This window comes from Ambystoma mexicanum, chromosome 14 (assembly GCF_040938575.1).
Source record: "Ambystoma mexicanum isolate Mex_15411 chromosome 14, UKY_AmexF1_1, whole genome shotgun sequence".
Lineage (NCBI taxonomy): Eukaryota > Metazoa > Chordata > Amphibia > Caudata > Ambystomatidae > Ambystoma > Ambystoma mexicanum.
The window spans coordinates 158,780,392-158,795,896 of record NC_090940.1 but is presented as its reverse complement, the minus strand read 5'-3'; the positions used below and the strand labels follow the sequence as shown (position 1 = coordinate 158,795,896).

Below are 15,505 nucleotides of genomic sequence, written 5' to 3'. Positions count from 1 at the left end.
TAAAATTTCTTTTAACACGTATTCCTTGGAGGTTTTTTCCGGGGCATACACTTTGTCCTATCGCACCTATCGCTTGTGCGCAACATCCCCCTAGCATCAAACATATACTAGGTAGACACTGAATACAACAACAAAGGAACAGAATTCCCAAAATGATCAGTAAGACCGAAAGTACCTTCCAACCCCAAGATCGCAAGAAGTCCCAGAACCAAGCGCTAAAATCCCAGTTTCCCTTGGGAACATGCACTTCTGAACTAAGGATGTGCAGATTCTGTATTGCCTTGAAGATAGTTGGGGAGGAATCTGGCACAAAACCACAGCAAACGGACCCCACTAGCTTACATACTCCACCACGGTCAACCAGAATGACATCTAATGCCATCCGGTTCTGAAGCGCTACTAGTCTTATTGCTTTCTGTTCTAATGTCATATTATAGAGTATGTCCGTGGTCCGGTTGATGGTTCTCTCCAGTACTCTCGCTAGTCTTCTGATATCCTCGGAATTCGCTATTTGTCCCCAAAATGGCACAACTGATTTTGCTTTATCTCCCAAGATTTGTGCTGGAGTGTCACTGTTCTCGTCCCGCTGTGGACGAGCCTTTGAAACCTCTACGGTACTAGCTATGAACACCCCAGGTAACAGGATCCCTAAATAACAGGTTCCCTGCCAATCCCTGGACAACCATGGAAATGCTACATTACCGCAAACAAAGTAGACCGGTTCGCCTACATACAAAGGTCTGTCTTCTCCAGTCAAATTTGCAACATTGGCACAACCTTTAAAATCTCCCATTGACTGAATACCGTTCCTCTGTATGCAGAAAGAAACTGAATCGGGGCTATGGTTAACGGTGTAAGAAGGAGGCATGGCATCCTTATTGCCTATTGGAGCCATTATAAAGGAAATCAAAGATTGGAACGGACGAGGCAGTCTGTCAGAAGGCCTAAAAGAAGCAACGTTAGGCTTACTCTTATTTTCGAAAAGCGAGCATCCCAGGGGAGTCAGAACACATTTCTCAAAGCTATTCAAATTAGTGCCATCAAAGTTCCCCGAGATGCTATCATTCCAACGGCCAAAGAACAGTGCTCTAAGAGAAGCATAACAAGCAGTTGTCAAAGGTAAAGGATGAATATACCAACCTAGCCCCTTATCCCTGTGTTACGGTAAATGTGAGCAGACCCAACAATTAGACTTATTAAAAATGGCATGTGTAGCATTCATGATAAGTAGCAGAGTATTATTGTGGTACCTTTGTCTATGCTGGGAGTCCCTAGGCGACAGAGTATGCAAATGTACAAAGGGAGTAGGAACAGTAGGTACATTTTCAGTTGGTACCAAGGATTGTAAAGAATGCATTTCCTCGAGGTACCATAAGCCTAGGACAGTGACTATTATAAAACCAAATATTATAAAATACACAGCAATACGTTTTCGGGGCCCAGGTGCATTGTCCATTGTCCCGGTTGGTCACACAATCATTTACAAGTCCCATACGAGTGGTAGCGGAGGCAGGCATTGCAGTCTTTAAACAACAAACCCCTGTGTTATTAGCTGGCGACCTCCCGGCCGCGCGACTTCTTAGTCCTTCCACAACCCTAGCCAACAGAATCCCCTTTCTCAAATTTGGGCAAAAACAAGCCCTCGATGAGCCTTTCCTTCTTCGAATGCACAGCCGAACCGTGCTGTAAGTCTATTTTCTTGGACACAGATTGTACCTTGCTTTTCCCGGTACTGATTGATCCGGAAACAATGTGTTGTCACTTCCCGTTGGAAGCAACGTATCAGAGACAAGTGAAGATGCCGAATTTGAAACAGCAGTTTCCGGAAGCAAAACCTTTGGAGAGTGTGGAGATGAAATGGCTAGTTTCCCAAGCCTCACGGGCTCAGAAAGATTCTCCGATACACTCTCAGCGCTATCTAATGCTTTGGGTTCGTTGGTTGCAGCGTTAGCGAGGGGTTCTGTTTCTTCTGTATCGTGTGGCACTGGGTGAGGAAGTTTCTTGACGTGCGACGCGTGGATCCAGTTCTTTCTTCCAGAAACCCGCACCACCGTTTGTGTGATCAACAGGACCTGGAATGGGCCCCGCCAGCGAGGTGCAAGGCAGAAAGAGTGCTCGAATGCCTTGATGAGCACCCAGCTTCCAGGCTGTATGCTGTCGCCCGGGCCCTCGTATCGCACAGGTAAAGCCTCTCGCACCTGGTGATAATTCAAATACAGGTTTTTAGTCAACTGGCTGCAATAATCTGAAAGTAATACATTTCAACTTTTCTCAAAGATCTACATTTAGAAAGGTTCAAGATATTGGCAGGTCTCCCTATTACCACCTCAAATGGAGAGAGCCTAGTCTTAGTTTGAGGGGTTGTACGCATGGATAATAACACGATCGGTAAGGCGTACGGCCATTTTAATTTAGTGCCGGCACACATCTTAGCAAGCTTGTTCTTGATGATACCATTGTGTCTTTCTACTAGTCCGGCGCTCTGAGCGTGTCTGGCCGAATGGAACCGTTTGTCGATCTGTAATGCCGTACATATTTGCAGAATTACAGCAGCGACAAAATGTGGACCATTGTCCGACCAGATGACTCTTGGTAGCCCGAACCGTGGGAATTACTCTTTTAACATGGTTTTCGCAGTAGTCATGGCTGTAGCATCTTTGACAGGGAAAGCCTCAACCCATTTACTAAAAGCACAGATGACCACTAATACGTACTTCATACTATTACAGCGTTCCATTTCAATAAAATCAAAGTGGATGACTTCAAAGGGGACAGAGGGTGGCCCAAAACTTCCCCTTGGAGTTGCTGTCCACTTTCCGACATTGTGTTGTAGGGAAATCATGCAATCCTGAACATAGCGTTGGGCAGTTTTCGAAATTTTGTCATTTACCCAAACTTTCTCTAACATTTTCGTTACTTTCTGGGCACATACATGCGTAGGACCATGGGCCATGATGACCATCATCATTACATACGCGTCAGGGAGTAGCCATTTCCCTTCAACTATGTCCACCCAACACCCGTCATCATCAAGTTTCCCCAAGCCTTCAGCCCACCTCTTGGATTCTTCTAACGTGGCATCAGCTTGGATATCCCGTACAGACCCAACACCCTCATCCATTGCATAAGCATTTACAGTCTCCCTTGAAACATACATCTCCGTACGGCAGCGACAGCTCGCAAACATTTTGGCAAAGCGCATGCTACAGGATCAAGGGCGGAAGAAAAGTAACTGCACAGCCTATTCTTCCCTCCATGTTCCTGCGTTAATACAGCCAAAGCACATCCATCACATTCATGCACAAACAACACAAAGGCCTTTTCATAGTTTGGTGTGGTCAAAACTGGTGCTGAGCATAATGCAGTCTTGAGCAAATCAAACGATTGCTGGTGTTCCGCATTCCACGGCAATAGCGAAGAACGCCCTTCTTTGTCAAAGCCAACATCGGTTTGATCACTAGTGAAAAATTTGGGATCCACAACCTACAGTAAGAAGCCATACCTATCAAGGCTCTAACTTCCTTCTGTGTAGTTGGGACAGACATGCCAGAAATGTGTTTTATACGTTCAGGTGTCAATCTTCTCCCCTCCTTTGACAGGAGATAGCCTAAATAGGCGACCTCCTGACAACAATATTGGAACTTTTTAAGCGAAGCTTTGTGACCATGCTTAGCTAGATGAATAAGCAATAACACAGTGCCCTCCTTACAGGCGCTCTCAGAATCGGCAGCTAAAAGCAAGTCATCAACATACTGAAGCAATGTACAAGTAGAGGGCAATTCAAGGGTATCAAGCTGCTCTTTCAAAGCGCTACTATAGATGCTAGGACTCTCTGTGTACCCTTGAGGTGCACAAGCAAATGTGAACGAGCGTCCCCCTAAGGTGAACGCGAACCAGTATCTACTATCCTTGTGTATAGGAATACTAAAGAAAGCATTCTTTAGATCCATACCACTAAAGTAAGTAGCTGTAGCTGGAATCATGGTTAATATTGTCGTCACATCAGGTACAATTGGAAATTGCAGAGAGACGACTTTATTAATGGCACGTAAATCAATTATGAAACGCAATGGAATTGCATTATCGCCTTTCTTGTACACGGGTAAAATCGGACTATTGCACACACTTCATGAAATTTCCTCAATCATCCCGCGATGCACAAAATTGGAAACAATGCATTTCAAAGCTCGCTCGCCCTCAACTGAAATCTTATACTGGGGAATGCGTGGCAGCGCAATCCCATGTTTCAAAACTATCTTAACAGGCTCAATCTGTAAAACACCGACATCGTTGTCGTCAACAGCCCATAGCTCTCTGGTACATCAATAAATTCTGGCGGCAAAGGTCTAGTCAAGAATTGCGAGACAGAAAATTGCTGTGATGAAATCGTCAAGCGCACTCCATCAGAAGAACAATACATTACTGCATTCAATTCCTTTAACAGGTCCAACCCCAGCAAATTCTCTCCACAATTCAAAGTCAACAGAAATGGACAGTGGTCCATAAAGGGACCCAAAGAAATGGGTACCGGCGAAGAAACTGGACAAACAACTGGCGTGCCAGGAAACCCTACAGAAACATTGGTTTGCCCTGACAGTGGAATGTTTGGAACCCGAGAATGATCAATGGAACACTTCTGTGCTCCAGTATCTATCAAAAACTGATGTTTCCTATTTCCCACCACCATTTCAACGTAGGGACCTTTCTGATTGACGGGAATAGGTGTAGGTTGAAAACCCTCCTTCGGGCAATCCTAACGAAACAGAATATCATCAAAAGGAAGCTCTTCAGATAGATATGCAGCAGAAGGATGATCAAAGATGTTCCTAGTATCCACACCCGAAGTCTGATTATCCTGTGAAAAAGGTTGATGAGGATCCTGTGCAAACTGCCTCTACCAGGGCCCCCTACACCCAGGCGACCTCTGGATCGTCTACCCATATTCCCAAATGTGTTATTCGACCTCTGTCGAAGGACGGGGCATTGTGCACGCCAATGACCCTCTTGTCGACAATATGCACACTGGTTAATGTTCACAGGACCCAAGGGCACATTCCCTTGTGGAACATACTGACCTCTAATCTGCGAACTACCCCATCTGGGGCCTCTAACAATTTGCTGTAATAGTACTTTAGTCTTTAAATCACGTTTTTGTTTTTCAGCTCTATCTTTTTCATTATTGACACGATTCTCGTAGTACTGAGCCATATGCAGTACTTCTGATTAGGACCTTGCATGCCAAGCGCTCTCAGAAGACATAATTTGTGACTGGATGTCAGGCAGCAATCCACACACAAATTTGTCCACAAATAACCTTTTCCCAGACTCTGTGCTTAAGTCTTGACCGCTGAAATCTGAGAATACCGGTTCGAACCGATTAAAGAACTCGGTAGCAGCCTCAGACTTCCCTTGGACACAGGCCGTAAATTTGTCCCAAATAATTCTTTTCTCAGGAATTATGGTTTTCAATTTTGCAACGATTCTATCAGGCAAAGTTAGTATCACCTGGGGCGGTCTTTCACCAGCTGGCCTTTCTCCATTGAATCTAGTTATGTTCGCCCATGTATCTCCCAACCCTGGTACGTCGTCTTTAGTCCTAACTTGTTTCCACAAATCTACGGGCAGGAGTACAGGATATAACAAATCAATATCGCCTAAGGTGAACACTGAGGACTGCAAGACGGACTCTATTTCTTTATAGAATCCTGTCGGATTTTTCCTAATATCTGGAATAGATTGTCTAATAGTATTCACTTCTTGTCTTGAGAACGGGACGTGAACAAACTGTGATATATAATGTGCAGGAATGTTTACAGCAACTATACCCTGTGCAGCATCGGCCCCAATCTCAACCTTAGGGACAAATGTCAGAGGAACCTCTCTCATAGGCAAATGAGAAGTAGGTGACTCCGAACGCTTACTAAGCAACAGAGCTAAGTCGAGCGCTAAAGCAGTCGAAGAAGTGTCAAGTGAAAAAGCTCTCTTATAAATAGTCAATAACTCTGTGGGACAACTAATCTTTCTTGTTACACAATCATCCTGTAGGTACTCTATCATTACCTGTATCACTTTCCTCTGCATTTCTGGCATATACTGACTATATGTGTCATATACCTCAGCTGGAGTTATCGACGTATCTGAAATCCATATTAGCGCATCCTTCGTACATATTCGTGCTTTCTCAGATATTGATTTTCGACAAGGAAGGAACCGTTTCTGTACATACATACTTTCTCCCTCGTCATCCTCATTCTATAACCTTTCCAACTCCTTTCTATACTCCAATAACCTCTCGACATGCTCATTTACTTTCTCCACAGTGTCTCTTGAAAACGCTCAAGTGTTTAGATCCCTTAACCCTTGCGGGAGATCTGCATTATTTAATTTTCCCCACATTACACATAAATGAATCCCTAAACCTTCAATAAAAACATTTTTCTCAGGAAAATTATCCATATTATAAAGTGTGGCAAAAACATTAGCTTGATCATCCCTCTCCATACAATGCTTAGTCCATGCTATCAAATCACGTTTCTTCTCTGCTGGTACAGTATTGCGAGTGACAACCTTCGACCCCGCACCTTGATCGACTACAAGTGGCACAGGACCAATTGGAAGAGAGAGAGCAGGCAAATTCAATGGAGGTACTGTTACTGGTGCAATAAGAAGAGGTGGAGGAATAGGTGGAGGAACAGTAACTGGAGGAAGAGGAACTGGAGGAAGAGGAACATTAGGAGGAGCAGGAACAACAGGAAGAGGCAAAGCAGCAGGAAGAGGAACATACGGAGGTGGCGCAGAGGCACCAGGCCTTCGTTCATTTAACAATTTGTCTATGAATTCGTCGGAAACATGAAGGTCATTAGAAGGATGCATTTTCTGAATTCCAAGTGAGAAAGCCCTATCCATATTCCTAGTCGACTCAGAATGCTTATCTTTGTCATACAATAATGCTTTTTTGGCGTTCCCCTTATGACAGCGCGCATGTTTTTCTCTACTCTTAAGTTGCTGCAACGCTTCTTTTTTCCAATTCTGCAAAACATCAAATGCTGCAGGTCTAGCCTTTTTCTTTAATAGAATTGACTCTAAATACTCAATACGAGTGATTTCAAAACTACCATTGATTGGCCACTGAAGTTCGGAGGTATGTCTGGTTTGTCTGTGCCAAATATCATTAAACACTATACTTCCAATGCCATGCTTATAGTACATAGTACACGCCGGCGACCCCTCCTGTGGTGCCGGACGGCTAAATTCCAAAGATTGTCTATCACTGCGGAATAACGCCCTGAAGTAGGTAGACAATTTCCAAGGCATATCAAATTATTGGTGTTACTTGGTCAATAATTGTGTCTGCAGATACAATACGCCAAAATCAAATTACGACTCACCTGATCGATTTCCTAAGGAGGTCCGATCGGATTTCAAAGAATCTTACCTAACTAATCTTACCTCGTATGTGGTGATTTCGGCAAATCTGCCCACCTCGATAAGTGGACCCTCGTCAAGATGCCGTTCTCGGACCACAAGCTAATCGTCCAGGGATCGGGTCGTGCAGCACTGCTGAGGTGTCGCATCTCGTTCAGTTGGGCCCCTTTTTGTCACACCGATAGCGAGGGTCAACCTTCGATAATCCGGCATCAATCTTGAGGGTCCCTATTCGGGCGCCAACTGTGAAAACAAAATCAAAAAATCGAGGTTGTGTACCCCAAAAGGAAATACACCGAACATGGGTTACAAAGGAACATACAAAGATCTTTAATTTATACTGAATCAGTTACAAAGAACAAAACAAAATCAGATAGCTATCGGCTCTCAGTGCAACACAGCGAACTCCAGCGTGGTTCAGTGTGTTCAGTGAGAGATGCTGTACATTAGAATTCATTGCTCTTTTATACTATTTGCGAACACGATGTCCAACCCTACTTTGGGTTAATATTCCTCTAATACATTACTGATGCCGAGTTCGCATATCCACATGTAACTAGTTTACCTTTAATACATACGTCAACAAGCCTACACGGCAACTGTGTATTCTGGGATTTCTCATACAGGTCTTCTCAAACATTAATACAATGTAGTTAAACAAGTGTTCTCAGTTCAGTATTTGAATACATTGTTCTTAACATATGCTCGCGGATTAGTTTCATTGACACAAGTAATCCTTTACACACAGGTCAACGAAGGACAAGGTCTCAGTTCACGACCTCAACAAGTGGCCTGCAGACAAGTTGCATATTAATTACACACAGAGGTCAAGACAGCCATGTTGTATTTCGGAATGACATCGTCCACCATTTTAACTCACAGGGTGACTGCGGATTGACCTAAAATGGCGGCTTACATTGATTTTTAGGTCCGGACCTTGCCACACGGATTTCTTCGCAAGTGGCTTACGAGCTGCTTGGCGTAGGCCAATATACACATATTCGCTGCAATAGGAGGCACAATATAATTTCCCATTTGACAGTGAGATTGGTAAAAATGAACCTGAACGAGGGAGGCCAGAAAGACCAAGGGAAGTGCATTGTCCCCCTTGGTACTCAGCAAACGGAAGAGTGAGGAAAGAAAGCCAGAGTGAACCCGACGGGAGGAAGGCTGATATTCGAGAGTGGTCTGTGCCCGGAAGAGAGGGGCCCAAGGGTGAACCATTGTCGCCCAAGTGCAATCCGAAAGAACTTTTTTTTGGATTATTTGAACTATCAGATCCTCAGAAACAGGAGAGACAGCCTCTGAAGATCCTGATATTGATAGGAACTGTTTGAGGGGTCTGTACCCGGAAGAGAGGGACCCAGTGGTGAAAGCATCTCCCAACGTGCAAGCAGAAAGGAAACTTTGTTGTTATTTTCAACACATCCGGCCCTCGAAGGCAAGAGACTTTTTATAGAGCAAGAGACTTGGCCATCGAAGATCCTGATACCAGAAAATGGAGCAGTCGTCACATGCTGGTAAAGCTCGAGCGTGTGCTCTGGTCCAGAGTACCACCTTGTCCCATGATCAAAACGTGGGGAAGGGAGACCACGAGTACCACATCTTGACATATTGTTTGTGAACACTTCTTTATTTCTTATGAGCCCTGTCCCACACTCTTTGGTATTTTAACATAAGCATTAGCAATAGGTTTTTCTTAGTATAGGCCCTTTTTATTTGATGGTCGTAGCTTGTTCCCATTTTAGATTTAGGTTTAGATTAGGCGTTTTTCCATCCTACCTATACTGTTTAATAAACACCATTGATCTGTGATCAGTTGTGTCTGTCCATTCATGATACCATGCCTTCCTTAGAGGCCAGACACCAGTCATCCCCCAAAAAAACACCATGCTAGCCATCAAGGTTAAACGCAGGTTAATTTTCGGACAATTAAGTTGGTATTTATCCAGTGAGAAACCTTAGATTAGGCGTTTTTCCATCCTACCTATACTGTTTAATAAACACCTTTGAACTGTGATCAGTTGTGTCTGTCTATTCATGACACCATGCCTTCCTTACAGGCCAGACACCAGTCATCCTCCGAAAAACACCATGCTAGTCATCAAGATTAAACACGGGTTAATTTTAGGGCCAATTAAGTTGGTATTTATCCAGTGAGACACCTTATTCATCAGGGTCACAGTGGATTCGAACCTATCACGATGGAGGATCGGGGCATCTACAATTACCCCGACTAAAGGGGTAAGATCTCCCTCCCGGACTCCCCAAAGGATACTGGCTGAATGGCCTTGCTGGATAGTGTATCTTCAGTAGGTAGATTCAACTTATTTATGGAGTAGATTTCAACATCAGCCTGAATCTGGGGTTCGGACACCGAAAATAATTCCCATTTGATTCCAAACTCCTGGAAGAACTGGTGTATTTATAATCGATTCCACCATCTTTTTCTTAAGATCTCTAATGGAATCGTCCATGATTGCTCAAGAACTCACGACCATTTGCCTAAGGGACACTATTGAATACATAACATCATCATCCACTGAATTGGCTCTACCAGAGTGCAGCGAATCAGAGAGCACAAATGCTGGCTCATATTGAACACCCCTGGCCTCCTTAGGCAACTGCTTTACCATAGAGGCTGGCACTAAAGAGCCACCCAATATCATGGTCGATAACAGAATATTAGTCACAGAGGTACCCCCAGTCTCCTTGTCATTATTTAACCCAATCCTTTTTGGAAGTTCACTTCCTGCCAAATTTACCACATCCCTCACTAGGGCATGTGGAGGGGACGCCAAGATCATGGGAGCCATGGTGTTACAACCCTCCCCAACTAAATCCGATGACCCATATTTCCTAGATTTATTCTCCATTGAATTGACCGGCCCTCCCCCCTGCATTCTTGGGGAGCTCCACATTATTGGGGATAGCAGGACTAGTTAAGAGAGGAGGTGGGCCTGCAGTGTATTCAATATAACAGAAGTGCGTGTTGATGGTACATTGGCATTCTTCAAGACTACTGCCAAGCCACCTCCCCCCCCCCAACCTCTCCACCCCCATCCCGATTTACTGATGCGAAAACCCTCTCGGGTATTCAAATTACATAAAATCTGCTTTGTGTTGCAGGCTGTTTGCCTGCCGTGTGGTACGGTATCTGTGTGGGTGGACCAATGTCTTCCCCCTCAGACCTACCGCATCTCCCTTCAACTCCCTGCTGCCTCAGACGAGCCTCCGTTCTCTCCAGAGTAGTTTCTTGTTGGCTCCTGTGAGTCTCTGGAGGGTTTATTTCTGTGTTTTGAGTGTTTGGAAACACAACGTTAAGCGTCCCACCTTCCTGCGGCAGTGCCTCCCTGCCAACAAACTTTCTTTAAGAGCAACGTGGCGTGTTCCCAGACCAGGCTTCGGTTTGCTTTAGTCCCCACGGGTGTCTCCGGCTGCGATGATGTTCTCTGCAAACACTTTTCCTCCCTCTCACCGAACTCACAGGGACCGCGTTGCTGGGGGGTGGGTGGGGGGTGGTCTGCTTTATAAATTAGCAGCAGCTTTGTCGTCGTTCTATTAACGGGGCTTGGGGATTTGCCTCCCGTTTTCGGCAATCTTTTCCCGATGCCTGCTCAGCCAGCGTCATATGTCGTGTTCTTTCTTTCCTTCTATCGTTGACTCGGCCCATGTCTGCTGCTCCACCAATCTCCACTACCTCTCCTGCTCCCACTTCTCTTCCTTCTACGGTCTCCACTGCTACCATCTTCTGATCCACTGCCTACTTTTGTTACTACTTCTCCTTTGTTTTTGTTCTTCGTTGCTTCTTATTGCGGGTCCTATAAAACAACTAGAACGCTGATCATAGTTCTTCTGTTTGTGCGTTGCATCGCCCTGGGGCCTCCTCGTCCCAGTACTACCTATTCCGGTTACTGGTGTTTTTCTGCCAGAGTACATTGATGGATGTGCCTATGAGTGTTTTGAGTAGGGAAGTCAACAAAATCTTTTGGTTATGTCGTTTTACCAGCTCTGGAGTAGTTTTTGTCTGCCAATACAAAGGGACGTTATCCTTGTATTTTTTCACACAGATTAAGAACAAGTTAGTATCGCAAAGACACACACAAAATTCTAAAAGGGCAAAAGGCACAAGCATAAGCACAGTAAATAAAAGCAGAAACAATTAAGATGACAAAATAAAAACCGATTAGTCCTGCTCAACAGAATTAGGAGCGACAACCACCCACCATTAACTCACAACAAACTCAACCTCTGCGGCTTAATCTGCAGGAGCAAGGCACACACAACTAGTTTGAGGGGCTGCCAGAGTTGTCTCCCTGCTGTAAAGCTAATGGTGCTTGAAACAATGGCCCTGAAGAGCCTTAAAAAACGCAAAAATACAAAGGTGCCACACAGATATGATATCCACTGTCCCTTTTTAATAACACTTTTCAGAGGATAATCCAAAACAGAGTGGGCGGAAACCAACATCCTCTGCATAAAGTTCCACTTCTATGGAAGCCATGAAGAGCTGAAATTACAACAGCAACATGCTCCCTCCAACTCTCTCCTCCTCAGAATTTTGAGCGGTATCAATCCTTAAATACATACACATAGAACGCCAAGTCTATTAAAATTCGAAGAGCGGCTCTTAACCCTACCAAAAGAAGCAAAACTAAAAGTCACACTCCACGGCTTTCTCAATCTCTTACAGCTGCCGACGCCAAACACCATGCAGGCGCACAACACTGAAACCCTTTCCCTCAGGCTTCACCTGCGACCTCGTTAAAGAGCTTAAGAAGTCCTGGGGCGTGGGCTTGGTGCGTTCCATGCAGCGTGATTCACTGAAGCAAATGGCAGGGCAAAAGGCACGGAAACACCGTGCAGGTACACAACACCCGTGCCCTTTCCCACATGCTCGTTCAAGAGCTTAAGAAGCCTTGGGGCTTGGCATCGGTCCGTTCCAGGCAGCACGATTCACCGAAGCAAATGGCATGGCAAAAGGCATGGAAACACCCTGCAGGTGCACAACACCCACGCCCTTGCTCGGGGGCTTCACCCTGTGGGCTCGTTCAAGAGCTTAAGGAGCCTGGGGGGGGGGTGGCCTTGGTCCGCTCTAGGCAGCGTGGTTCACTAAAGCAAATGGCAGGGCAAAAGACAGGGAAACACCCTGCAGGTGCACAACACCCACGCCCTTGCTCGGGGGCTTCACCCTGTGGGCTCGTACAAGAGCTTAAGGAGCCTGGGGGTCATGGGCTCTGTCTTTTTAAGGCAGTATGATTCACCGAAACAAATGGCAGGGCAAAAAGGCAGGGAAACGCCCTGTAGGCACACAACACATGCACCCATATATAGTTTTACAGATATGCGGTTTGCACTTTCCTTTAGTGAGCTATTCTATTTTTTAAAAGTGTTTACTGTACCTCTAAACCACCCTTTACCTTCTGAAGAATTTCCCTGACTCCTTAGCCATTCTGACAATTGGAGAGGAAATGCCCTGTAAACCAGGATAGGTTGATCTTTCAGGATCCTATAAACAAGGCCTGAGAAAATGAGCACTACACATTTGTTTAGTTTTATACTTCATAATTCTTCATAATATTGCACCATTGAAAATGTGGTAAGTTACAAAACAGTTCAAGCCTTGGCGACCCTTAGTTAAATGGCCTCATTACGAGTTTGGCGGTAAGTGGTAAAGTTGGCAGTAGCTCTGTTACCAACGACTTTACCAGTATGCCAAATTATGAGTTTGGTTATGGAGTGGAGGATTTGCCTCCAGCAAAATCCTGGTGCTAAATCCTCCAACTCACTGCCGGAAAATCGGCAGAATCGGCATAATTACTGCAGTAAAAATTCTGCTGCGGTAATTCCACCAAAAAAAGCCCCATTTAGTCATCAAATTAAATGGGGAATTACACCGCCACCACCACTTGTAATCCGGCGGAAATTCCACCACACCAAGTAGCGGTAACGATAATTCATTTGGGCGGCATTGTGGTAGATTAACGGCCAGGATACCGCCCAACTCATAATGAGGCCCAAAGATTGGTAACTTGTTCTTAAAGGTAAATGTTTTGTCACCAGTGTCTGAAAATGGTTAACCCTGTCTTGTCTGCAGTGTTGAAACATTTTTGTGCCCCAGTCCTCAACCTTACCATCCAAAAGAAAGTTGTGTTTCACAAAATTCACAAACATGGGTTTAGGGCCAAAGTTGTAACCCTGCCGTGGTATTTTCATATTTTCCGTTTTGAAATCTGGAATTGTTTTTTTTTATTTTGTACTTTTGATAAACTTTTAGTATTGTATGTACTTTTCAGCATTATCAAATTATTGCATTAAATGGCCATATTTTGCTTGCAATGTATTTGTAGGCATTTCTTTTCAATTCTAAAGATTTTAGGACTTAGCCATGCAACTTGTTTCACTCATCAAGTAACTTCATGAATATCTTGAAAGACATGGAAGTGCTCTGTTAACCCACTAAAACTCAAACCTCCTTTTATACCAATAGATCCCACTTTGGTCAACTTTTTGAAGTCCCAGAGATCGCAAGGAGACGGGAAGATGAAAGTAGATCTGCCATCAGAACCTACAGATAAGGTACTGGTGTTGCCTGGTGTGGAAGTGCCAACATCACTGAGTACTTGTTCACTTGAAAAGGGACAAGATATTGGGGTTCCACTAAGGATAGAAGCTCTAGTTACGGAAGATGGTATGGAAGTCGGTACAGAACCCTCACAGAAATTGGGGAAACCATTGAAGGAGCAATGCATAGAGCCCCCGATGAAAACTGAGGAACTGTTGAAGAAAAATGCCATGGATTTCTCAACGAGCAAAGAGACCCTGACGGAGGAGGTGGAGGACCGAATGGAACTTGCAGGTAAGAAAGGAATTTATACCAGTACTGCTGCAACACAACCTATTAGTGCATTCTTTATTTTAGGATTTATTGTTCTCCCTATGGAAATCGGTGTTAACAAAGTGAGCTACAACATTCAAGTGTAGACCTTATATGCATAGGAATTGACTCCCTTAAGATCAGCTTTGATGGTCCAGTTCCTCAATACAAAACCGCCACAATCTGTGCCCAAAAGGTGCCAAGTATTGCATTGTTCATATTTTTCATCTGGGTAATATGTTATGTAATAAAATAATGGAAGCACTTCTTACATTTGTTCATGTCTAGAGATTATATTTAATGACTTCATGTAATGACATTCTATTACTATACGTAATGGGTATTTGCCATTTTTGCAGTTGGGCAAACAGGGCCTACATTCTCAACTTTCCTCGCATGAAACTATGATGTAAATGTAATTTTCAAGGGTATATTTGGGCCACCTTGTTATGATATATTTCTGAGGCTTGTGGATCTGTTTAGAATTCCATTCTTTGCATAGGCCGACATATAGTGGAAGTTGCAGAGTATCACAAATGAAGTTTTTGAAGTTCAAAAAGGGACATCAACAGGGCGTGACTATAATACTATCCCTAGTGTGACGTACCCTTTACCCTTGATCCCTCACGCGTCGAGGTCCCTCAGATTATTTGATTCTGACAAGAGGGAGTGTAAGTTGTAATCGTTGAGTGTACATAGAGACCAGGAGTGTGAAAGATCTATGCTTCTTTTCCCAAGCACCACCTACTCTAAGAGGGGAGGAAGGAGGAAGGGCAGGTGCATGTGAATCTAAGCAGATATAAGCTTCAGAAATACGATTACAGTGATTAATGTATCCCTTCTGAGGCAGGCTTGTGGATCTGCTTAGAATCGCATACTTATAAATTAGTGAGCAGTACTTGTAGAAGGAAGTGGGTTGTTAGAAGGTAGCGCAGCAAAGAGTTGTTTCAGCACTGCTTGTCCCCACTGTGTATCACCCCTTGACTGTGTTTAGACAGCATGTTGCGTGTGTACTGAGCTCCAAGTGGCAGCTTTGCAAATGGCATCTAGGGATACATTTGCTATGAAGGCTAGAGTTGCTACTGTGGCTCGAGTGGAGTGTACTCTAGGCTTAAATGGCAACGTTCTCTTGGCAAGAGAATAACAAAGCTGGATGTAGTTGACAATCCATTTATAGATTGGTGCTTTAGAGATAGGGTCCCC

General features: G+C 44.3%; 1 protein-coding gene across 3 annotated transcripts in view; it reads left to right on the top strand.

Moving 5' to 3' along the window:
- The window catches only part of RPAP1 (RNA polymerase II associated protein 1), an 850,859-nt gene that overhangs the window by 251,339 nt on the left and 584,015 nt on the right, over positions 1–15,505 (top strand). For all 3 annotated transcript variants that reach the window (XM_069638789.1, XM_069638790.1, XM_069638791.1), the window contains exon 7: positions 13,916–14,284. In XM_069638789.1, the coding sequence (XP_069494890.1) occupies positions 13,916–14,284 (369 nt within the window). The remainder of the gene's footprint in view (positions 1–13,915; positions 14,285–15,505) is intronic.